At 44.7% G+C, this 26837-nt stretch overlaps 1 protein-coding gene and 1 non-coding gene across 3 annotated transcripts in view; one reads left to right on the forward strand and one right to left on the reverse strand.

Annotated features, from left to right (window-relative positions):
- SYNPO2 (synaptopodin 2) overlaps positions 1-26837 on the forward strand; it is a 155722-nt gene that overhangs the window by 101044 nt on the left and 27841 nt on the right. For both annotated transcript variants that reach the window (XM_029076610.1, XM_029076608.1), the window contains exons 2-3: positions 16505-16656; positions 22801-23546. In XM_029076610.1, coding sequence (XP_028932443.1) covers positions 16505-16656; positions 22801-23546 — 898 coding nt within the window. The remainder of the gene's footprint in view (positions 1-16504; positions 16657-22800; positions 23547-26837) is intronic.
- On the reverse strand, positions 2678-2815 carry LOC114815696. The gene has a single exon (XR_003763499.1). It is a non-coding gene; the product is annotated as a small nucleolar RNA SNORA7 (small nucleolar RNA).

Genomic DNA, 26837 nt, shown 5'->3' on the forward strand with positions numbered 1-26837 from the left:
AGAATGATTATTATTACTACTACTAATGATAATAATACAAAACAATAGATTTGGTAGACAGTATCCCTGCCCACCAAGAGCTTCTGGTCAATTCAAAGCAAAAAGAGAAAGCTCAGCTTTCCTTACTTAGCAGTCTCACTTGAGCAAATGAAGGTTATAGTCTCATCAGAAAAGTTTTTGCCTGAAATTACTGCCAGTGTAGTTTTTTTTTTTTCTTGGAAAGGCAAAAATCTCAAAAGCTGATTTTTGCAGAGAGAGAGTACCAGGGTCTCTTGATTTAGTTCCTACATTAAACAAAAGATTTTAAATACTAAATGGTTTCAGTCCTTTGATTCTTCCACTTCACACTGTATGCCCTCCTCCATTGCATGCAGCTAATTACGTTAACTTTAAAATTATTTTGCCAATAAAATTAATCACTTGGAAATTTAGTTTCTTCCTTTATGGTCTATGTCATAATAAAGAGGAAATTGCAGTTCCTAATACTTTTAAATCCAAATTGAGAGTGGAAATTCCACAATTCATGGATAATACACTTAGGGTTTATGCAAGAAATTAACGAGTAATGGGAAAGGAGTAATATTTCTCGGAGATGTTAAGCGATGGCCTCTGCTGAAAGTTATTTTGATGTCAACATTCCAGAACATACACTTTACCAAACATTATTTGAATTGTTTTTAGCCCAAGGGTTGGTCTGCATTTTCATTGCAAACATTGCCCACATTCTTGAGCAGCTCATAACTTGGATACATTATTTGATCTGCAGTAAAGCCTGAAAGTTCTCCACAGAAACCAGTTGGAGAATAGGGATTAATGACACATGCCTTGGTTAGTGCTAATTTTGAAATATTATAAAAATCTGCAACATCTTTGTGTTTCATTTTTCTTGTCCTGGCACAGAAAAGCTGAAATGGTATAATTACGGTTTCCTTTCCACATTTATTCTGTTCCAAGTACTGGGGTAAATGGAACTGAGGGTAGAGACAAGATAATTAGGTCAGAGTTTCTGCTCCACATGGAACCCCTAATCTAAGAATCACACAAGCAAAGGTATCCCAGACTACGATCACCATTCAATCAACCAGTGGTATTTATTGAGTACTTACTGTATGCAGGACCCTGTACTAAGCATTGATGAGTGTGACACCTGCCCTCAAGGAGCTTAGGTCTAGAGGGGGAGACAAGCATTTAAATAAACTATGGATATGCATACAAGTGGTATGGGGCTGAGGGTGTGGTGAATATTAATAATGATAACTATGGTAATAATTATGGCATTTGTTAAGCGCTTACTAGGTGCCAAGCACTGTTCTAAGTGGTGCAGATGCAAGTGCATTTGTGATACAAAAGGGAGATGGAGTCGGGGAGGTGAGGGCTTAGTTGGGGAAGGCATCTTGGAGGAGATGTGATTCTAATAAGGCTCTGAAAAATAATAATAATGATGGCATTTGTTAAGCACTTACTATGTGCCGGGCACTGTGCTGGAAGCATTGAAATAATAATAATAATAATAATAATGTTAGTGCTTAAGTTAAAAATTTGTTAAGTGCTTACTATGTGCAGAGCACTGTTCTAAGCGCTGGAGTAGGTACAGGGTAATCAGGTTGTCCCACATGAGGCTCACAGTTAATCCCCATTTTACAGATGAGGTAACTGAGGCACAAAGAAGTGAAGTGACTTGCCCACAGTCACACAGCTGACAAGTGGCAGAGGCAGGATTCGAACCCATGACCTCTGACTCCCAAGCACGAGTTGTTGCCACTGAGCCACACTGCTTCTCTAAGGTGGAGAGAGAGTGGTAGGCTGGTGGATATGAAGGGGGAAGGAGTTCTAGGCCAGAGGGGAGACATGGATAAGGGGTCAGCCGTGAGACGGATGAGAAGGAACAGTGAGTAGGTTGACCGTTCCCTTACAGTCTTACTGTCTGAACCTGAGCAAAGAGTAAAGTGGTCCATCTGTGGGTCAGGCCAACTAAACAGCGTGGCTTAGTGGAAAGAGGAAGGGCTTGGGAGTCAGAGGTTGTGGGTTCTAATTCCAGCTCTGCCACTTATCAGCTGTGTGACCTTGGGCAAGTCTCTGTGCCTCAGTTACCTCATCTGTAAAATGGGGATGGAGACTGTGAGCCCTATGTGGGTCAGCCTGATTACCTTGTGTCTACCCCAGCACTTAGAACAGTGCTTGGCACATAGTAAGTGCTTGGCAAATACCAACATTATTATTATTACCTTTCTGATCTGCCGTACATCTCTCCTAGTCTAGAGTGTCTAGTCTATTCATTTCTGCATGTGTCCATCTGTCTGTGGCATGGGGGGATGGAGGAGGGGAAGGATGCTGTTCCCCCGCCTGTCTCCCCCGCCATCAACCGACTACTGCTTTTCCACTCTCATCTGCCCCAGGAGCTGTTCTGTGCCCTGTTCAGGGCTCCAGGCACTGTACTAAAAGCCGGGCCTTGTCCTGTCTTATGCTGTCGAGTCATCTCCGACCCATAGAGGCTCCATGGAAAGTCCCTCCCAGAAAGCCCCACTTTCCATCTTCAATCATTTTGGTAGTGGATCCATAGAGTTTTCTTGGTCAAAATACGGAAGTGGTTTACCATTGCCTCCTTCCGCATAGCCAACTTGAGTCTCCGCTCTTGACTCTCTCCCGTGCCGCTGCTGCCCAGAACAGATGAGTTTTGACCTGTAGCAGATTGCCTTCTGCTCGCTAGCCACTGCCCAAGCCAGGAATGGAATGGGTAGGCCTCTGCTTGATTCTCCCTCCCATAGCTGAGACTGGTAGAGTACTGGAAACTCTCCAGGCTCAATCCTGAGAGGAGGGAAAAGCTGGGTAGATACAAGGTAATCAGGTTAGATATATTCCCTGTCCCACATGGGGCTCACAATCTTAGTCCCCATTTTACAGATGATACAATTGAGGCACAGAGAACTGACTTGGCCCAGATCACATAGCAGACAAGTGGTGGAGCTGGAATTAGATCCCAGGCCCTTTTGACTCCCAAGCCCGTGCTCTATCCACTAGGCCACACCACTTCTCTATGGCATGTGTTCAGTGCTTTTGGTATCTCGGGGCACTGTTCCAAGCACTGGGGTCCTTGTAGGCAGGGAATGGGTCTACCAACTCTGTTGCATTGTACTCTCCCAAGTGTTTAGCACAGTGCTCTGCCCACAGTAAGCACTCAATAAATACCACTAATGGATTGGGGTGGATACCAGTTCGGACACAGGCCCTGACCTCTGTGGGACTCACAGTCTAAGCCAGAGGGAAGTGCCCGGGGTTAAAGCTCCTCTAGTCTGAATCGCTTCTTGATTAATTTCTTTCCTTGCAGAGATCAGGTTCAAGCCCACACTTGTTTTTGGAAAGGGTTGCAGAATGCCTTGTGACCTGACCCTCACTGCCAGAGGGTCTGCGGGGAATGAACTGAGCGACAGGGGCAGGTGGGACACAGGGTGTGAGCAGACCCTGGCCAGGGAAAATCCAATTACCCTTGAGGTTCAAGCACTTGCTATAGCAAATTTAAGCCTCGGGTCAATAGGAAGCCCCCTTTTTAAAAATGGCATTCGTTAAGTGCTTTCTATATGCTAGGCACTGAACTAAATGCTGCAACAGATACAAGATGATCCAGTTGGAGTCAGACCCTGTCTCACAAGGGCTCACAGTCTTAATCCTCATTTTACAGGGAACTGAGGTACAGAGAAGTGAAGCGACTTGACTGAGGTCACAGAGCAGACAAGTGGCGGAGCTGGGATTAGAACCCAGGTCCTTCTGACTCCTAGGTCTGTGCTCTACCCAATAGGCCATACTGCTTCCCCTGGGCCATGCTGCTTCCCACCTCTTCTTCCACCCCTCACCCCCAAGAGGAGGCTGCTCTGAAGAGTGAGAGCTCTGCTAATGAACAAACACATAATCTACCTCCTTCTCATCTACCTCCCCGCTGACCTCTCACCCACGTCCTCCCTCTGGCCTGAAGCACACTCCTTCCTCATATCTGACAATGACTCTTCCCCCATTTAAAGGCTTACTGAAGCCACATCTCCTCCAAGAAGCCTTCCCTGATTAAGCCCACTTTTCTTTTTCTTCCATGCCCTTCTGCGTTGCACTGGCCTCCTTTGATTTATCCCCCCTCCCAGCCACCCTGTTCTTATCTACATATCCATAATTTTTTATATTAATATCCTTCTCCCCCTCTAGACCTTAAGCTCATTGTGGGTGGGGAATGTGTCTGTTTTATTGTTATATTGTTCTTTCCCAAGTGCTTGGTACAGGGCTCTGCACACAAGTGCTAATTAAATACGATTGACTGACTGACAGGGATGAAACAAGCAGAGGGCAATCAGGGTCTTGGCTCCTCCCAGGGAGACCCCTGATCTGATCTCCCTTCTGGGCCTGGTGGATCACCAAGCTGGTCATTTACCTAGTGCTTCCTGTTCTAAGTGCTGGACAAAATACTAATGTAACAGGTCAGATCAGTACAGTAATTTACTTTCATGTCTGGCCCTCCTGTCAGAGTATAATCTCCTTGAGATTATCCTATTTATTGTATTCTCTCAAGCACTTATTATAGCACTCTATACCTAATAAGTGCTCACTAAATAGCATTAATTGGTTGATATCCAGCAGCTGGGTAACAACTGTTAGTGGAAGGTTCCAATGGGGAATGGCTAAGCTTTTTTCGGGGTCCCATCCAGGAGACTGGTCTGGGTGTGAAAAGGCAAAGGTAGACTTTGGAGCCTCAGATTTTAGGGGACGTCAAGCCAGACGGGACCGTCCCCTCCCAATCCTTGCCATGGTGCCCTGAGGTGCCAGCTGAGACTCTAGCCATAGCCAGTGGCTTCCCAATGAGCTAGAAGCTGGAAAACAATGATTCCATTTTATTTCCCTGCTGTGCTGAAGGAGGGGCTGCTGGAAACCCAGGGGTTAGCCTTGGACTGAATCCAATCTCCTCATAATAATAATAATAATGGTATTTATGTGCTTACTATGTGCCAGGCACTGTACTAAATGCTGGAATGGATCCAAGCAAATAGGGTTGGTCCAAGTCCCTTGTCCCATGAAGGGGTCACAGTTTTAAACCCCATTTTACAGATGAGGTAACTGAGGCACAGAGAAGTGAAGTGACTTGCCCGCCCAAGGTCACACAGCAGGCACGTGATGGAGCCGGTATTAGAAGCCATGACCTCTGACTCCCAGGCCCGTGCTCTATCGCCTACGCCATGCTGCTATGCTCATCCCCAGAGTGACCTCCAGAGTTACTTGTAATAGCATTTATTAAGCGCTTACAATAGCTAATGCACTACGCTAAGAGTTGGGGTAGACAGAATTAATCACATCAGAGACAGGCCCAGTCCCTGCCAAGGCTCAAATTCTACAACAGGGTCCCTGTCCAATAAGGGACTCAGAGGGAAAACACGTATTTACAACTCATTTTACAGATGAAAAATGGAGGCACAGAGCAGTTAAGTAATTTGCCCAAGGTCACACAGCAGGCTTGAGGTGGAGCAGGAGTTAGAACCAGGGTCTCCACACTCTCAGTCCCCTGCTCTTTCCATCAGGCCTGACTGCTCACTCCAACCCAGCCGTGCCCAGGAGGCTCAGGAGGGAGGAGTCCCATGAACTTTCTTGACTCTGAACTGGAGGCTTAAGGACAGCATAAAGTCCTTACGTGGACGTTGTCGCCTATCGCTATCTCGGGCCATTGCATAAGACAGGACCCATAAGAAGAGCTTAACCCTAGAATTAACACTTGTCCATTACTTTCTGGCTCAAAGTTTGCTGGTTGACATCCAACAGCTGGGTAACAACTGCTAGTGGAGGGTTCCAATGGGGAATTGCTAAACTTTTCATTCCCTGCACGCCTCTCAATCGGCTTCTCCAGAAGATGGTCCAAATCTTAGAGAAGTGCTTAGACAAAAGTGCTCATGAACCTCAGGTTCCTTTAGTGATTTTAATTTTGTCAACTGGTAGCCTGAAGACACCCTGCCTTCCCCACTCTGAAAAACCTGTTGAGCTCATGATTGGTATTGGATAAAATCCATGTCTGGGGTTGTGGGTATTGTCATCATTAATTATGGAAACAACCATTAACAACCCTACAAATGACTATAAACAACTCTAAGCACTTGGGAACTCTGCTCTCTCCTCCCTGACACAGCACTCCCATACATATTTTTGTATCTTTCAACTCTGAGGCTTCCCTCTACTTGCAATTTATTTTAAATTGCCAGCTCCTTGAGGGCAAGAATTTTATCTATTAAGTCTCTTGTATTCTCCCAAGTGCTTAGTACAGTTTTCTCTGCACATAGTAAGCGCTCAATAAATACCAGATATATCGACTGCAGAGTAAGCACTTTACTTTTGAGTGCCTGAAACAAATATGGTCGATCCATTCAACTAAACAAGGTGACAATTTCATTAAATAAAATTTCTACAAAACATCTACTCATGCTAGAAAGTTTTCCTCTGGCAGAAGCTATTCGACCTCAGCATAATAAAAGGGAGACACTGGGCCATTTCTAGCAATTATATTTTATAAGAATTAAAAGTAAGCCATCAGTGGTACAGTGAAGATACTTTGGTTTGTAACTGGGTGCATGTGCTTGACCCAGGAAGTCCCAGCAGGTACCTCCTTCCACACTCCCCGAACACCTTCCAGGGTTGGTTGGGCAATAATAATAATAATTATGGTACTTGTTAAGCACTTACTATGTGCCAAGCACTGTTCTAAACCCTGGGGTAGATGCAAGCTAATCAGGTTTGGACATAGTCCCTGACTCATATGGGGCTCACGCTCTTAATCCCCACTTTACAGATGAGGTAACTGAGGTCCAGAGTTGTGTTTGTGTATGGTCACACAGCAGACATATGGTGGAGCCAGAATCAGAACCCAGGTCCTTCTGTCTCCCACACCCATGCTCAATCCACTAAACCACACTGCTTCTCATGGATGGATACAAGGCCATGCCCACCTGATTTGGAGTCTCAATTCCCCACTAATTTTGCAGGAAGAGATAACTGATTATAAAGAGCAAAGAGAAATTCAGAATTAGCCATACTGTAAAGCATGGGAAGCAGCATGGCATAGTGGATAGAGCACGGGTCTGGGAGTCAGAAGGTCATGGGTTCTAATCCCAGCTCCACCACTTGTCTGGTGTGTATCCTTGGGTAAGTCACTTCACTTCTCTGTGTCTCAGTTACCTCATCTGTAAAATGGAAATTGAGGTTGTGAGCCCCACATGGGACAGGAACTCTGTTCAACCCAATCTACTTGTGTCCACCCCAGTACTTCATAGAGTGCCTGGCACATAGTAAGCACTAACAGTTATGACAATTATTATTAAATCGCTGGGACTCCTGGGCTAATCACAAGCCAGATCTGGGAACTCACTCTCACAGGGACTGGTACTTGGTTGTTGTAGAGTCTACAGAATCAGCCTCCGGGGGATCTGTATAAACTGCAGCATAAGCTGCCCTAGAAAATTCCTCTTTGGATCATCTTGCCCTCGAAGAAGAAATTGACCCAAACCCATATTTTTTTTTAAACTGGCATTTGTTGGCAAGAGGCAGACTAATTCCCATGTCTGTTTTGCACAAAATAGCTAATGGCTTGTGAGCAACCAGAGGGGAGGAACTGTGTTTGGTCTAATCATGCATATCTCTCATCCCAGAATAGTAATAATAATAATTATGGTATTTGTTAAGTGCTTACTATGCACCAGGCACTGTACTAAGTGCTTGGGAGGATACAAGCAAATTGGGTTGGATATAGTCCCTGTCCCGCACAGGACCTATAGTCTAAATCCCCAGTTTACAGATGAAGTAACTGAGGCACAGTCAAGTGACTTGCCAAAGGTTGCACAGCAGACAAGTGGTGGAGCCTGGAATTAGAACCCAGGACCTTCTTGCCATGCTGATTTCTTATTTATTAAATGATAAATATGGATAATTTAAGAACTGTAAATTCTGGTTCTGAGTTCCAACTATGCTTCCTTGACTGAATAATTCTAATCAAATCACTCTTTTTAGGTTCCAGTTTTCTCATTTGTAAAATACAAATGAGATTCAGTAATCGGAAGCCCAAATTTTTTTCTCGTACTGTTGAAAACTCAAAGGCATTTTACACACTTAAAAGGGCTAAATGACAAGCAGTGGTCTTTACTGAGTGCTTACTGTGCCTCATTCTCTCCTGTCCCACCGTCGACCCCTGGCCCATGACCTCTGGCCTGGAACGCCCTTCCTCCTCAAATCTGCCAAACAATCATGCTTCCCTCCTTCAAAGCCCTACTGAAGGCTCATCTCCTCCAAGAGGCCTTCCCAGATTAAGCCCCCTTTTCCTTAGCTCCTGATCTCTTTGCTCCACCCCCTTCCCCCCACCCCACAGCACTTGTGTATAAATGTACATATCTATAATTCTATTTATTTATATTGATGCCTATTTACTTCTTTTGATATCTGTCTCCCCTCTTTTAGACTGTAAGCCCGGTGTGGGTAGGGATTGTCTTTCTTTATTGCTGAATTGTACTTTCCAAGTGCTTAGTACAGTGCTCTGCACACAGTAAGCGCTCAATAAATACAATTGAATGAATGAACACAGAGCACTATATACTTGGGAGAGTACAATATAATAGAGTTGGTAGACACGCTCCCTGCCCACAACAACCTTGCAGGTTGGGACAGGAAGATGACCAGAATTCCCGAAATGAGTTGCTTTTATCAGAACCAGTGGGGTGGAGAAGGGGTTTTTCTGCCTTTCCTAGCCTGAAGCCTTTGAGGTTCACTGTGGTATATCGTGCTTATTCTTTTCTGAGCCAAAGGGATGTTTTGAATAGTTGGACGACTTTCTCACACTTAAGTAAATAGCCATAGAAGGAGCTATCATGTACTTCAAAACCTTTCCTGTTGTCTTCAGTATTTTAAACAAAAAAGGAAGGGGCTCAGAGTGCCTATTGCAGAGAGGTATCCTGTCAAGGATCTGGATCCTGGGTGTTTTTTTCAGACTGCTAGGATGTTTACATTCCTGGGGGAGACGAGCTCAACCAGGCATACCACTCCATATATGTAAATGTTCGCTTTGGAGCATCTCGCCTGTCTTCGCAGTTGTATTTCTGTATCTTCCCGGCCTGTCGGGACACTTCAGTGTTCAGCTATCTAAAGCAGGCCCAAAGGAAAAACATGGCATAGTGGAGAGAGCACAGGCCTGCGCGTCAGAAAGTCATGGGTTCTAATCCCAGCTCCGCCACTTGTCCATTCTGTGACCTTGGGCAAATCACTTCACTTCTCTGTGCCTCAGTTACCTTATCTGTAAAATGGGGATTGTGAGCCCCACGTGGGGCAGGGACTGCATCTAACTTGCTCAGTTCAGTGCCTGGCTCATAGTAAGCACTTAACAAATACCATCACTAATTAATTAACGACCCACAGCATCACCATGGATTACAGGCCCTCAGTTCCTTCAAACACAGCTGTGGCTCTAGGGTTCCTTCCAGGAGCGCCTCAGGTCACCATTTCCTTAGAGCAACTCATTTCTCAAGGATGAAGAGCAATAGGTAAGGGTGGGGAAGATTCCTCAACCCAGTGTCCAAAGTCACACCAGGCTCTCATTGTGGTTGCTAACTTGGATCCACAGAGTCCCAATCATGGCAGAGGGTCCGCAATTGAACTCACAGTGACCCGATATGCTCTTTCAGTTCCAGGCTTTCAAGAGGCACCTTGAACTTGGATCATTTGTTCAACTGCATTTCTGCTCAAGTTGCTATTCCCCATTAGAGGACCCTCGAGTTGACAAATTGTACAGGTTTAAATTGGAAAAGCTCCCCGTGGGCAGGGATCAGGGAGTAGCATGGAGTAGTGGATAGAGCATGGGTCTGGGAGTCAGAAGGTCCTGGGTTCTCATCCCAGCTCTGCCACTTGTCTGCTGTGTGACTCTGGGCAAGTCTCTTTACTTCTCTGGGCCTCAGTGACTTCAACTGGAAAATGGGGATTGAGACTGTGAGCCCCATGTAGGACAGGGACTGTATCCAACCCAAATTGCTCATATCCATTCAGGCACTGAGTACAGTGCCTGGCACATAGTAAGTGTTTAACAAATACCACAATAATTATTACCAACTCTATAGTAATTAGTAATAACGATGATTTGGTAAGCCCCCTCTAGACTGTAAGTTTCCTCTAATAATAACAACAGTAATGATGATGATGGTATTTGTTAAAGCGCTTACTGTGTGTCAAGCACTGTTCTAAGCACTGGGGTAGATACAAGATCATCAGGTTGAACACAGTCCCTGTCCCAAATGGAGCTCACATTCTTAATATCCATTTTACAGATGAGGTAACTGAGGCACAGAGAAGTGAAGTGACTTGCCCAAGGTCACAGGGCAGCCAAGTGGAAGAGCCAGAATTGGAACCCAGGTCCTTCTGATTCCCAGATCCGTGCTCTGTCTACTAGGTCATGCCGCTTCCATGCTGCTCTTGACTATAAACTCTCTCCAGACTGTGAGCTCGTTGTGGGCAGGAAATGTGTTTGATGTTATATTGTACTCTCCCAAACACTTAGTACAGTGCTTTGCACACAGTAAGTGCTCAGTAAATATAATTAATAATAGACTGTAAGCTCCCTCTAGGCTGAAAGCTGTTGTAGGCAGAGAACATGTATACCAAGTCTACTGTACCCTCCAAAGTGCTTAGAACAGCGCTCTATCCACAGTAAGCGCTCAATAAATACCATCGATTGATTAAAGCGCTTACTGTGGGCCAGGCCCAGCACTGTGTACCAGAGTAAATACAAGATAACTAGGTCAGACCCAATCCCTGTACCACATGGGGCTCAAGGTCTTTTCCCAAATATTTAAAACAGTTTGCATGCTCAATAAGTGCCACTAATTGATTGACTGATCAAAAGAAGCAGGGTTGTAGAAATGAATAATCAGTTGGAAATCAGGGGAAAGAGCTTGCATTTCTCATTTCTCCATGAAAACCCATCAGACATCAAGCCACATGTAGCAATATGGCAAACTCTCCAAGACATTTGGGAGAAGACAAATAGCCTAGAATGAAGGTTCCCACAGCAACTTGAACTCTTTCCTCTAAAGGATTTTCCTTGAGATAAGGCCTTTCGTGAGCTATTCACATAGCACTAGATAATGGGGCATGCTGTTTAGTAAATATTTACATTGCACTATGGCTCAGTGTGGGAGAGGGCAAAAAAGGGTGACACTGAAGAGGCTGTCACCTCTTGTAGAGGAATTGTCACGTGAGCCTAGTGGATTAGAAGCGGATAGACAGAGTGCCACTCAGAGAGGGATGAACACTCAGTAGAATTATTATCATGATTGCTATTATTATTAATCCAAGAACACCAGGGTTGTGTTCTTGCAAAAACTCATGGTACAGTACTCGATTGTTTCAATTAATTTGCGTACACAAGCTGTGTCTTCTGACCGGCCGCACAAGGAATCCAAACGGGCCCGCGTTGTCGGATGGACATTTGCAATATGAAAATACGTATTGTGCTAGAGCTGGACCGCAGGATCAAACACCTGAGATTTTGAACTACCAGTTTCCATTAGAATCAGACTATTTAACTTTAGGCTTTAGCACATCCCTAGGTTGTGCTGAGTTGAGTTGCTCAAGATCCACAATGCACCCTGAGGTAGTGGCAGAGGGAGAAATCTCCCTCCATCCCCACCCTTGTTAGCTGTGGTATTTCCGTGGAATTTGTTAAGCTCTACCTATGTGCCAGGCACTGTACTAAGCACTAAGGTATAATACAAAATAATCAGGATGGACACAGTCCATGTGCCACATGGGCCTCACAGCCTTAATCGCCATTTCTGAACCAGGATCAGAGAAGCAGCGTGGCTCAGTGGAAAGAGCCCGGGCTTGGGAGTCAGAGGTCATGGGTTCTTCAAATCCTGGCTCTGCCACTTGCCATCTGGGTGACTGTGGGCAAGTCACTTAACTTCTCTGTGCCTCAGTTCCCTCATCTGTAAAATGGGGATTAAGACTGTGAGCCCCAAGTGGGACAACCTGATTACCCTGTATCTCCCCCAGCGATTAGAACAGTGCTCTGCACATAGTAAGCGCTTAACAAATACCAACATTATTATTATTTTACAGATGAGGTAACTGAGGCACAGGGAAATTAAATGATCACAGATCCCAGATCACATAGCAGACATGTGGCAGAGCTGGGACTACAACATAGGTCTTCTGATTCCCAGGCCCCTGCTCTTTTCAATGAACCACAGTGCTTCTCACTTGCCTGCTGTGTGATCTTGGGAAAGTCATTTCACTTCTTTGGCCTCAGTTTCCTCAAATGTAAAATGGGATTTCACTTTCTATTTTGATTGTGAGCCCCATGTGGGACAGGGACTGTGTCCAACTGTGTCTTCATCTGCCCCAGAGCTTAGAACAGTGTTTGACACATAAGTGCTTCATAAATACCATAATCGCAAGGCAGAATCAGACAGTGGTTTGACATTTGCAGATGCTCAAATCACTTGATGAAAGGCACTGTCCAATTCTAAAGAATCAACAAAATAGAGTGGCCTGATGTAAGAATCCTCCCATATTTTCCCTATCTTTTGCCCTTCTTGACCACATGCACTCTTGGTAAGGTAAATCAGTAAGTCACCATTATCATTATTAGTGGTATTTTTTGAAGAGTGCCTGCTAAGGTCACCCAATAATCTTCTTAATCCTCTTCATACAAATGAACAGCAAACAAGGAAATGCATCATTATGGTGATGGTCAGAGATATGCAGAGGTTCTTGCTTTTACACTAAATAAAAGGAAATATATAAAAGGTTCATAAAAGGAAATAGAAATTTATCATCCCCCTTTTCTCTAATTAGAAAAAAAGATGGGTTTTTCTCTACTCTGTCAAGCAGATAGTAAGGTCTTGGAAATGATAGTAATAATTGCAGCATTTGTTTTGCGCTTATTATTTCCAAGCACTGTACTAAGTGCTACGATAGATACAAGATAATTTGGTCAGACCCAGTCCCTGCCCCACATGGGGCTCACAGTCTAAGTAGGAGGGAGTACAGATTTTGAATCCCTATTTTACAGATGAGGAAACTGAGGCACAGAGAAGTGAAGTGACTTGTCCAAGATCATATAACAAGCAAATGGCAGAACCAGGATTGGAGCCAAAGCCCACTGGGTTTCCCCTGGGAAATCTGAATAAAAATGCTATGTCCCCCTCTCCAAACCAGTGATCTCTTTTGGAAAATAGGTGGAAAGTTTAGAAGTTAGACAGGATTTCTACAGGGAGACAAGGTGACTGTCTCTGCCTCGCCTATCTTGTGCCAACTTATAAAGTGGTTAATATGTGAACTGTGGGGAAAATATTTCCTGCTGTTCATGCAAATGTAGAAGGTCAGAGAAACATAATCCCAGCACTTTGCTGGATGTTGATATCAGAATGTATTCTCTGGTGGAATGCTTAACCCTCACTGGGTGATGCCCGATGCTTATTTGGATAACAGTATGAACTGCACTCTACAAACTCTTGATGAACCGCACCTTTCCCTAGGAGCCCGTCAGTTTTAGATGATAGACGTCGCTGTAAAGCGAAGATTTGTTTGTTTTCCAGGGTCTGACCGTTCATCCCGTTTTGTCTTCCCTGGGAGATGTATCCAGTTCAGAAAGCCCATTGACTTGAAACTGTGGTCTCTTACTCAATCTTCTGGGCCCCCAGCATGGCGAAGGACTCCCTTTAAACATACATACCAAGTTCTGGGCCCAGGCACTTATCTAAATCACTCCAGGTCTCCCATGGTGCAGGAAGAACAGAGCTGTTGGGAGTCTGCTCAGCACTGGCTGCTCCTCAGTGACTTCACATAGAGAAGCAGCATGGTATAGCGGACAGAGCATGGGCTTGGGAGTCAGAAGGTCATGGGTTCTAATCCCAGCTCCACCACTTGTCTGCTGCGTCACCTTGAGAAAGTCAATTCACTTCTCGGGGCTTCAGATACCTCATCTGTGAAATGGCATTTGAGACTGTGAGCCCCACATGGGACAAGGACTGTGTCCAATTTGATTTGTTTGTATCCACTCCAGTGCTTAGTACAATTCCTGGCACATAGTAAGTGCTCAACATATAGCATTATTATTATTCACATAGAGGGGCAAAGAGGGGAGTGGAATAGTAACCCTGACCGCCTTCCCGCCAACTGCAGGTCCTTCCATAAGCTGGGTGGCTGGGATGGGGGCCTCTTCCACCTGGGAAATGGCCAAAACATGCGCCTTGCAAGGGGGCTGATCCAGAGTGGGGTCGGGCACGAGCAGAATGAAGCAAACTCCTGAAACAATTCTCTGACTGCCCTTGTGAACTCCCGAGGGACCTACGGGGGTGGAGGGGGAGACAGGAGTCCCTTGAAAAATGCACATAAGTAGATGCCATGGCCAGTACCACGGCCTACACTGACAAAAGCCCACACCCCCCACTGCATCCAGCCTGGAAACAGATGCAGAGCGAAGTTTTTCTTCTCCCAGCTCCCAAAGTCACCCTCCTCCTGGATGTGGAGGGGAGAACAAAACCCAGAATGGTATTTCCAAGTTGGATTTGAACAAATGACACCGAGTGGAAGGACCTCTACCTGACTTGTTCATATTTTACAGGAACTCCAAAATGGACACAACTAAATCACTCTAATTCAACTTGGCCAAACACTTCAAACCACGCCTACCCTATTTTTGGCTAAGACATGTCCAGGATTAAGTAATTGCAATTTTACAAGCGGCAGCTTGGCCTAGTGGAAACAGCATGGACCCAGGTTCTAATCTGAGTTCTAATCCTGGCTGTGCCAATTGCTTGCTGTGTGACTTTGGGCAAATCAGTTAACTTCTCTGTTCCTCAGTTCTCCTGTTCTCCCTCTTACTTAGACTTTAAGCCCCAACCTAATGGACTTGAATCTACTCCAGGGCTTAAAACAGTATTTGTCACATAGTAAGTCCTAAACAAATACCATTAAAAAAAAACTGCATCTTCATCTACTGCCAATACTTTTTACTTATTTTATGTCTTCAACAAGGGTACACTTTGTTCCTCTCAGTGATCTCCAATACGTTCCTGGATCCTAGAGAATATTAGCAAAGTCTCTGGGGCAAAACATTAAAAAACACACACGCACACACACTAATAAGGGGGCCACATGATTCTTAGTAGTGGAAATATTTTCAGCTTCATTTTCCACACAATAAAATGGAGACTTTGCAGTGGCAACTGGTGTTCTTAGGTATAAATACCTCTTCCTTATTTGCTCTTATTCCTGGCATGGTAATGTGGTGAATGATCTGATCTGTTAGCTAGTTACTATTATTATTATCATTATAATCACTATAACATTTGTTTAGTGCTTACTATCTAACAAGAAGTCTTCTAAGCACTGGGGTAGATTCAAGTTAATCAAGTTGGACTCAGTCCTATCTCACTTGGGGATCAGAGTCTTACTAGGAGGAAAAATAGGTAATTAATCCCCATTTTACAGATGAGGAAATTGAGGCCCAAATAAATGAAGTGATTTGCCCAAGCTCACACAGGAGGCGAGTGGGAGAACCAGGATTAGAACCCAGGTCCCCTGATTCCCTGGCCCGGGCTCGTCCAATGAGGCTACGCTGCTTCTCAGTTGTAACCATTTCCCTCAAGTCCCACCTACTCCTTACCATGGTGAAGGGTGAAAAAAGTGGGGAAATCTCTGCTGGAGCTGAGCCAACAGCGATAAATATCCCAACATTTAGCCCAAGGCCTGGCACATAGGAAGCATTACTTAAGGGAACAAGATTTCCCCCACTGCACTACAGCCACAGATGAAGAAGTCCACTTGACAATTCAGTGTCTTCAATGATTTCCTGTAGTCCTTTTTCTAAACCAGAGGGGGCTGTTTCCAGCTCGCCCCCTGCCCCAAGCCTCTCTTTACTACCCTGTATAACTGTGGTACAAACCTCAGCCTGGTCACTGGAGACCCCATTTCCTACATGACCATAAACTCACCGTGGACAGGGAATGTGTCTATTGTCATACTCTCCCAAGCTCTCAGTACAGAGCTCTGTACACAGTAAGCTCTCAGTAAATATGACTGACCGACTGTAGCTTTGTGGTCTGGAAGGAAAGAAGAACTCCAGATATTATATTGCTGACAATGTCAGACACACAGTGTGTCCTAGAGGCAAGAGTGTGGGTCTGGGTGTCAGGGGACTTGAGTTCTAATCCTGCCCATCTATTGTTATATTGTACTCTCCCAAGCACTTAATACAGTGCTTTGCACACAGTAAGCACTCAATAAGTGCTCTGAATGAATGAATGAATAAATGAATCATCTGTAAAATGGGGACTAAGACTGTGAGCTTCATGGACTGCATCCAATCCGACTAGCTATTATCTACCCCAGCGCTTAGTACAATGCCCGGCACATAGTAAGCACTTAACAAATACCATTAAAAAACAAAAAAACTTTTGAGAGCTATGGTTTCATTTCTGCACATGATGTCACTCTTGATTCCTTTCAGATTCGCAACAAGAGCAAAGCCTCTGGAGCAGGGCTACAGGAAGGGGACGAGGTCATAGCCATCAACGGAAATCCCTGCACGGAGCTGACCTACCCCCAGGTCATTGAACTAATGGAGAGCATCACCGACTCCCTCCAGATGCTTATTAAAAGGTAAAGATCATTTGTCCTTTTGGGGAAAACTGTCTCACAAATGTGGGTGGAGAAGAGTGTAGTGCATGAGGCAATAGAGAGGTTTTTTTTTAATGGTATTCATTAAAGTGCTAGCTATGCATCAAACACTGTTCAAAGCACTGGGGTAGGTACAGGTCAATCAGGTTGCACACAGTCCCCGTTCTACATGGGGCTCACAGTCTAAGTAGGAAGAACAGGTATTGAATCCCCATTTTACAGTTGAGATAAGTGAGGCACAGAGATGGATTGTTAGGAAAGGGACGGTGTCTTCTCTTGATGTCTATTTTGGGTTGTTTTATTCAATCTATCAGTGGTATTCACTGAGCACTTACCGTGTGCAGAGCACTGTACTAAGTGCTTGGGGGAGTACAACGGAGTTGGTAAATACAACCCCTACCCACAAGAGCATATAGTCTACTGGGGGAGGCAGACATTAGAGTGGAGATAGGGGCATTAGTTGGGTACAAGAATATTTACCTATTTGGGGCTGGGGTGAATATTAAAGTGTTTGAGGGGTACACAGCCAATTGCTATTGTTTCGATGGTTATCACCTTGAAAGCAGTGATTAGCTGTTTGCTTCTGTTTTACTCTCCCAACCCTGCCGTGGATGCTCAAAAATAGCTATTGATTGGTTTCCTGGAGAAGGTTTGGGTTGGCCCGGTTGATACATTCAGACATTTTATCTTGTCCTTTCCAATTTGCCTGGCTGAAGTCGAGCTAGTTATGCTCAGCGTTTCAATCCGCAACATGGTCTGGGTCCATTTTTTTTTCGTTGTTAAGTGTTTCTCAAATGCCAGGCACTGTACTAAGCACTGGGGTAGATACAAGATAAGGTTGGGCACAGCCCATGTCCCATTTGGGGCTCACACTCTTAATCTCCATTTTACAGGTGACCATGTCCCACTTGATAGACTTGTACCTACCCTAGCTTTTACAACAGTCCTTGACACATAGTAAGCACTTAAATACCATTCCAAATTGAGATAGCTGAGGCAGAGAGAAGTTAAATTATTTGTCTAAGTTCACACAGCAGAGAAGCGGAGGAGCCAGAAATAGAACCCATGTGCTCAGACTCCCAGGCCCATGCTCTTTCCACTAGGCCACACTGCTTTCCCTGGTTTTGCATGCACACCAGGCCGCTGACTGCTGGCCGGGATCATTACACTTTAAAAAGGAGTAGCTGAGGACCAGGAGGATGTCAAGCCAACACAACACCTATCCCTGGAGATGTCTTTTCATAGAGAAGCAGCGTGGATCAGTGGAAAGAGCCCGGGCTTGGGAGTCAGGGGTCATGGGTTCTAATCCCAGCTCTGCCGTTTGTCAGCTGTGTGACTTTCTGCAAGTCACTTAACCTCTCTGTGCCTAAATTACCTCATCTGTAAAATGGGGATTAAGACTGTGAGCCCCACATAGGACAACTTAATCACCCTTGTATCCCCTCCAGCGCTTAGAACAGTGCTTTGCACATAGTAAGTGCTTCACAAATGACATCATAATAATTATTATTATTATCCATAGTACAGATTCCCCACAATGTGGTTGGGATCATGCCATTCTTTCCAAGGGGCGGGCGTACCGGGGCCAGGTCCCTGTCACCCAGTCAATGAGGCATGCCCTTCCGGACACTGCAAAAAGGACAATCAGATTGCACAAGACAGCTGACTCTGTCAGAATCACAAGAAAAATTAAATCTAATTAAACAAACTAAAGCATCATGGCTTTATGGAAAAACATGGGCCTGGGAGTCAGAAGGAGCTGGGTTCTAATCCCGGCTCTGCCATTCTTCTGCTCTGGGACCTTAGGCAAGTCACTTCACTTCTCCCAGAGCCAGTCACTTCAATAATAGGGGGATTAAGATGGTGGGCCTCATATGGGACATGGGCTGGGTTTAAACTGGTTAGCTTGTATCTACCCCTGCGCTTGGTACAATGTCTGGGACATAGTGCTTAACAAATACCATAATATATATATGTGTATATATATATATATATATACACACACACACATATATATACATATATGTGTATATATATAAATACATACCAACTCCCTCCTCACAACCAATGGTTTGGTTCTGAGGTCACACAAACACCTGGTTAACATCAAAACTGCCCTGACTGGTAAGGATACACTTGCCATGGTCTGCTTTGGTTCTAGTTTGGGGTACGTTAACTCTCATTAGGGAATTCTTGGGCCAGCTGAAATGTTATCATTACGATTAGTAAAAATAATACAATGTTTAGTAAATTCTCCTGGGATCGTTCTCAGCAGCATTCTTGGTATAACACTGTTTTTCCTCACAGGAATGGGGCTCCTACCATATTTGGGATTTTCAAGTGCTTTGTAAAATGGACAATTAGTAATTCATGTAAATATATAAAACCAAAAAATCGTAGGTTAAAAAAAGAAACTTGAGAAGAATTTCTAGAAAGGGAATAGTTCAATTACTTCAGTAGCTATCATGTATCACTAGAAATTGTTTCCTTTTTATTGGGGGTTTTTGGTCAGAAATATTTAAACCTATTCAAATCTAGGGTATTTTAAGATGAAAAAACTAATCAAAGATACAAATCTTTATTGGAATCTTTCTCTTCCTTTTATTATGAATTCTGAAAACTTGAAATAAGAAATACAATGTGATCAGAGCCCACATTTGTAGTACTTGATACTGCATAAAGGCAAAGGCAGAAAGAGCCTTTTAAGGTCAAAATATTGTCTCTCTCTTTATTACGTCCCCTGCCTTAAATATATACCTACAATCTCCATTTCAGCTTCCAATAAAGGCTAAAATTTTATCTGAATCATCCCCCAGGCTCCCAACCTACAAGGAAATGTTTATGAATTCAGGCGACCAATCCGTATTTGGCTTCACAATTGATTACTCAAATAATATAAAAAGATGGAAGCCAGCTACAGTAACAGGAGCTCTCAAATTAAAAAAAAAAAGCCAACTGTTTGACCTTTAACTAGCCTCAGATGATGTTTAATAGATGTTGTCCACAGTTTCCTATTTGAGAGTGATCCAATTTGATGTAATCAGCTCAGGAGACAGATCATAAATTATGGTGATATGGAGATGTAGTCATTATCTTAACTGAATTCACGATTCTCAGTATGATTTCTGGCTTGAATGTGCTAGGAGAACCAACCCGTTCTGTTTTGACAGCTTTTTAATTCACTTGTAAGAAAAAAAGAGAATCTTTACCCAGTGGATAAAGCATGGGCTGGGGAGCCAGAGGACCTGGATTCTAATCCCGGCTCCACTACTTGCCTGCTGTGTGATCTTTGGCAACTCACTTCACCTCTCTGTGCCTCAGTTTCCTCGACTGTAAAATGGGGATTCAACATCTGTTCTCCCTCCTACATGACTGTGAGCCACATGTGGGACAGCTCTGCTTCTGGCCTGAATAACTTATATTTACCCCTGTGATTAAAGCAGTGTTTGACATATAGTAAGCCCTTAAATACCATAAAAAGGTGTTTCACACTGAAGAGCTATCAGAAAATAACTCCTCCTTGCAATCAATACAATCTGGAATAACAGAAAATGACTTTGACTCTGTTCTTAACGTCCTTCACCTCCCACATCCCCTCTCAAACATTCCAGTGACTAGAAATGTTGACTTACTGTCAGAGAGCTCAGTCACTTGACCCTGCATGACCCTGGGTGTCAGGAGGCCTGGGTTCTAATTCTGGCTCTGCCACTTGTCTGCTGTGTGATCTTGGGTAAGTTTATTTAACTGCTCAGGGCCTTAGCATCCTCATCTGTAAAATTGTTATGGCATTTGTTAAGCATTTCCTGTGTGTCACACACTGTCCTAAGCTCTGGGGTAGATACTAATTAATCAGGTGAGACACAGTTCCTATACCTTACGGGGCTCATGGTCCGAGGGAGAACAGGCATCGAGCCCCCATTTTAAAGAAGAAGAAACTAAGGCACAGAGCAGTGAATTGAAGTGAACTAAGGTCCCACAGCAGGCAACTGGTAGATGTGGGATTTGAACTCTGGTCCTCTGACTCCCACGCCCGTGTTCTTTACACTAGGCCATGCTGCTCCTAAAATGGGGACTAACTAATTCCCTTGGATTGAGAGTCCCATGTAGAGCAGGCATTAGGTCCAATCTGATAATCTTGTGTTTGTCCCAGGTTTAGGACAATGTTTGGCACATATTGAGTGCTTAAATACCATAGTGATTAATAATAATAAAAATCAGAATCATTTCAGTGGGAAATTGGGGAACAGGTAGATAAGGATGGCAGCATAGGGTTTTGTTTCAGTGAGGGGGAAAGTACTACCAATTTCCACTCTTCCCAAGCCTTCAAAGCAGGGCTGCCTTTGGACTATAAGTCCACTGTGGACAGGAAACGTGTCCTTTAATTATTATATTGTGCTTTCCCAAGCGCTTAGTACAGTGCTCTGCACACGGTAAGCACTCAAAAAATATGACTGACTGACGCCCATGCAGGCGAGGCAGCAGCTTCAAAGCATACTATCCAAGGGGTAGCAGTGGGCACTGCCACTTTGGAAGCACGCTTTGGAAGCAGCACCAAAAGGAACGAGGTCCTTGGTGGTGGGGAAACGCGGTAGCTCTGGAGCAAGGAGGTTGGGGCGGAGGCCTCGTGGGAGAAACTCTCTTGTAACCCTCTCGTCCAGAGGTTCAAACAGGCTTCCGAATGATGACAGGGAGGTAATGACCTTGTCCAGAATGGGCAGCGGTGGCATATTCTTCTCTGCCTCAGGGCAATGCAACGTCTGAAGGGGCCCTGGCTCCTAGGCACTCCTTGAGGTAGTATTAGTAATAGTATTTATTAAGCACTTCCTGGGCAGAGCACTGGACTATGTGCTGGGAGAGAATACGCAGGTGGGTGTTAGACACGGTCCCTGTCCCTCATGGGGCTTACAGAGTAGCCTGATGTCCCATGGTCTTAGCCTAGCTTCACCCCCACACCGTCCAGGTCACTCATTCACATTCAGTTGTATTTATGAAGCACTTACTGTGTGCAGGACACTGTATTAAGTACTTGGGAGAGCACAATACAGCAATAAACAGTCACATTCCCTGTCCACAAGGGGTTTACAGGCTACAGTGATGTCCCCCTCCAAGCTCCCGGGAGCAGTGCCGGGAATCCTCCCTGCAACTGACTTGTTCCCCCACCCGCAAAGCTGTTCTATTACCAGAAGCAGCGTGGCTTAGTGGAGAGAGCACGGGCTTGGGAGTCAGAGGTCATGGGTTCTAATCCCGGCTCTGCCACTCATCTACTGTGACCTTGGGCAAGTCACTTCACTTCTCTGTGCCTCAGTTCCCTTATCTGTAAAATGGGGATTAAACACTGTGAGCCCCACGTGGGACAACCTGATTACCTTGTATCTACCCCAGCGCTTAGAACAGTGCTTGGTACATAGTGCTTAACAAATACCATAACTATTATTATTATTACCACCTCTCCTCTTAAAGAGAGGGGAAAAGGGGTGGGAAGGCAGCAAGACCACAGGGTTCAAAAGGGGCAAGACAGCAAAATCCCCATTATAAATAGCTCATGATTTCAGCATCCAGTGATCTCCTGGGTAGGAGATCTCTTGGCATAGAATGATTAGGCTGGGTTCTGAGTACTGAGTGCAAAGTCAAAACATGTTCTTTTCCTCTCCTAACACAAGCCCTGAGAGGCCTAAGCATACAACTTTCAAAGTCCAGAACTTCTGAAAAGACTGCTTGCCTAAGGAACAAAATCCAAGTTTGGGCTGGGTATAGGTGGGTTGGGTGCCCTGCTCCAAAATGAGCATTTCATCTGGTCTCTAAAGCTCATGTGAGCAGCTCTAAAAAATAAGTGGGGAAAGACCTTTTCAAGACACGCTTAAGGTGAGCAGAGTACGGTACTAAATGCTCGGAGGAGTACAAGAGAGTCGCTAAAGATGATCCTGCTCAAGGAGCTTACAGTCTAGTGGACTCCAGGAGAGATCTTGCCAGGGGTTCCAATTGCCTTAAAATAAAATAAATAAAACTGCAACAGCCGGAGTGTAGGGTGATACGTTACAGTCCCTGGGACACTGAGCAAATTTATCAGAAAACATAAAAGCGACAGGAAATTCCAATTTAACCATCGGGAATTATTTTTGCCAACAGACCCTCCGGTGCCGCCTCCGAGACCTCGGGCATCGAAGCAGAAAGCGGAAATCCCGACAAGCTCCAAAGCGAGGTCTGCTTGAAGAGCACGACCCTGCAGATCAGACCGGCGCCCCAGACCCTTTACAAAGAGCTGCTCGTCACCCAGGAGCAGAGTGGAGATCTCTGCGGGGGCCCGCAGCAAGAAATAGTTCAGAGCTTCCGGATTGCGCCCCGAGTGACCGACCCGCTGCAGGGGTGCTTGTCGGATAAGGCCGAAGAGGGAAGGCCAGGTGCTCTGGTGGAGCTGCAGTTGTCCCTCTCACATGACAGACCCAAGGGCACCAGTGCCGTTGGGATTCTCCCGGGTGCCGAGGCGCGGAACTCTCCCGCCTCTGACCCTGGCTTGCAGCAGGGAGCCGATGCAAGTCCCCGGAGTGAAAGAGAAGGCCCTCCCCAGTGGTCTGGTAAAGTCATCCAGATTGCTAGGGGCAAGGAGTTTAAGGTGATCCAGGGGGCTGAAGCGGAAGAACCGCGGTTCTCTAGGGTGGAGGTGATCCTTGACTGCTCTGCCAGGGAGAAGGCGGAAGGGACCAGATCCCAAGCAGGAAAGGGGAGTGTTGATTCTCAAGTGGAAGGGGGCCAGTCAGAAGCACCTCCTTCCCTGGTCTCCTTTGCAGTCTCATCAGAAGGCACAGAGCAGGGAGAAGATCTACACTCTGAAAGGAATCACACCAGACCTCACAAGCACAGGGCGAGGCATGCGAGTAAGTAGCTCCCGGCTCTCATCGGTTTGGGCTATTTGGAGTGGCTAAGAGCTACCCCTCCTGCAGTGCTTATTTTTTAGGGGGAATTCTTCTCAAGCATTACAATTTTTCCTTTCTGTTTCCCAGCATTTCTCTGACGTAACAATCTCACAACAGTCCAGGGCCAACCACTGCTAGTTTCTGGAGCTATAAAGTAGGGGCCATATATTACTGAGAGGGAAAATGTTTAACTCTCTCTCTCTCTCTGTCTGTGCCTCAGAGAGGCAAGTGGGTATCCGGGGAGAGGTTCAATATGCTGGGCTTTTGCTTTTCATTGCGGAGGCTCATTAAGATAACACTGTGGTGGCTGAGATCAGGGTGAGCTTCTTTTGACTTTACATGCCGAAAACAGTTTGGTCTGCAGCGGAGATGGGTCACTAAAACTCAGGCCACAATACGGGTAATACGACAAGACCAGAATTGAAAAAACGATAAGAGTTGCAAAGCTTGATGATGCTTGCAGAAGTCTGTTTGACGGACACCAGCATGTGTAATGCTGACGAGTTATATGATCCTGTAAGTTTGGGACATCTTTGCCCGACTGTAAAATGAACTTACTGTTTCTTCCTCCTCTAGACGGAGGGGATCAGCCTCCCGTTTGCCAAGGCACTTTAATGATTGGAAACGGAAAATGCTAAAGGTGGTTTTTTGAACCGGTTTTGCCTGGCTGGCGGGAAGGGAGGGAAAAGAAAGGGAGAATGAGGCAAGGAGGTGACAGGAGATGATTTTGTGGCGAGTGTGTTTTTGTTTTATTTATATAAGTTGCTTGCTTTCCTAACAATTTTAGGAATCTCAGTTGGGCACTTATTGCTACGTGGCAAAGATACTTCAATGTACTCAATGACAAGTTATTGCAATGAGTTATTCCTTATTGATTGATGTAACAACTCTAAATATCTTTTGCTCATTCCGTCTTTTAGGGTATCCAAATGTATCCTGATTGGCAAGTGGAATAAACTGCGCATTTTAATTGACAGTACACAATTTAAACACCCATCGTAGCAAACCGGAACATAAAAGCAGTTATATTTTGTGTTGTGTCACTGAAGGCTTGAGAGTCGCAGTTGTTACTCTGACTTGTAAAACGTTTGACTGTTGGTAAATGCCTCTAGCAGAACAATCTCCAGTATTTAGTGATGTAAAACAAGTTAGTTAATGTTCCAAAGTGAGATTATAATTACTTTCAATTTAAACATTAGGTCTTGCTGAAATGCTCTTTGCAGCCAAAAGTGTCAGAATTGATTTTTAAAAATGAAATCAATCAGCTTTGAAGGGATTCTCTTGAAATCGAAACTTGTGCTTGAAATAAATGGGTCGTTTTGTGAAATTTTAAAACTGCATTTAAAAAACTCCACAGTTAGCCTCTCTCGTTTAAGTACTTACACTCCTGGAAAATGAAGACTTAACTCTATATAATGATCTAATTGGGAAGATTATGACTCGTTTTGCCACCGAGTCATATTTTGCCACTGGTGGTTCATCTCTAATGAAATCAGCTTGCAAAATAAAGCTTCTCATTATGAAGTTTCTCATTGATTTCTAGATATTATAATTAAGGGATGCCCCAAACTAGGTAGCATCCATCCATAATTACAGGCCATGTACGCTTGTTTATTTCTTAAGGGTTTGAGGGTCTTTTTGCCTTCAAATGTTTCAAGCCACCTTTTCTTGCAGAATGCATCGATATAGATCACTTCCAAATGCCAAACACATTCCTTTCCCTCCTAATGCCATGTAGGAATTAAATTTTCATTTACCATCCATCGATAGTTAAAATAATCGAGGTAGTCTTGATACCACTAAATTCTATATTCTACCTATATATTTTGGCCACTAAAACTTACTTCACTGCTTTCCCTTTGGAACGTCCCTGGAAATAGCACTCTACATTTTCCATAATAATCCTTATTTCTGAATGAATGTGAAGGATGTGTGTTTTGGTTGAATTCTGCAAATATTGCAGATAAGGATCAAAACTGAGGCGATATCTTGCTGTGGGGCCGATTTTAATGATGAAACCCAATTTTCATTTCTATTATGGAGGCTAAGACCCAAAGACACTGAAGGTTCACTGTAATATAAATTTATCTGTATATAGAGCCTTGATTGCACGAGTCTTCGTCTGTGAATCGAAAACTGGCAAAGCTATGCCTGCAGGTGGCAGGAGAAACCCAGAGAGCAACCATCAGCTTCCAGAATTTGAGGAAGAGGCGGGGCTGAGCACAGATGAAGTAGTGCCTGGGGCGTTGGGAATGGGGAGGAGGAGGAAAATGGGGGTGATGGAGACTGGCAGGATAAGGATAATTTGGGAAGTATCAAACAGTCAAATGCTGGGAGCCCAGATCTCTACCAAGCCTTTTTTTTAATGGTATTTGTTAAGGGCCTTCTATGCTTCAAGCACAGTTCTAAGCATTGGGGTAGATAATAATAATAATATTAGTATTTGTTAAGTGCTTATTATGTGCCAAGCACTGTTCTAAGCACTGGGGTAGATACAAGGTAAACAAGGTTGTCCCACGTGGGGCTTATAGTCTTAATCCCCATTTTACAGATGAGGTAACTGAGGCACAGAAAAATGAAGTGGCTTGCCTAAGGCCACACAGCAGACGAGTGGCAGAGCAGGGATTAGAACACATGTCCTCTGACTCCCAGGCCCAGGATCTTTCCACTAAGCCACACTGCTTCTCTAATAATGAAGGTATTTGTTAAGTGCTTACTATGTGCCAAGCACTGTTCTAAGTGCTGGGGTAGATACAAGGTTATCAAGTTGTCCCACGTTGGGCTCACAGTCTTAATCTCCATTTTACAGATGAGGGAACTGAGGCACAAAAAAGTTAAGTGAATTGCCCGAGGTGACAGAGCTGATAAGTGGCGGAGCCGGGATTAGAACCCGTGACCTCTGACTCCCAAGCCTATGTTCTTTCCACTAAGCCATGCTGCTTCTCTAATGCAAGTTCACTCGGTTGGGTACAACCCCTGTCCTACATGGGACTCCCAATCAGAGTCAGAGATGGAATAGGAATCCCCTGCTGCCTCCCTTTTACTAGGATCGCCGTGTCCCAGGCGATTTTTCATCCCCAGATGCTTCCTTACCCTTCTGTACCCATGGGCACAATATGCTCCGTTGTATGGATGTTAGAGTTTAGCAGTTTTACAGAATGCCATTTATGGGGGGAGATGAATGAGAAGGCAGTAGGACGGAGGGTAAAATCATTTGAGGCCTTTCAAAAAATTAGGTCTCCAGTTGCCACT

This window comes from Ornithorhynchus anatinus, chromosome 12, assembly GCF_004115215.2.
Source record: "Ornithorhynchus anatinus isolate Pmale09 chromosome 12, mOrnAna1.pri.v4, whole genome shotgun sequence".
Taxonomy (NCBI): Eukaryota; Metazoa; Chordata; class Mammalia; order Monotremata; family Ornithorhynchidae; genus Ornithorhynchus; species Ornithorhynchus anatinus.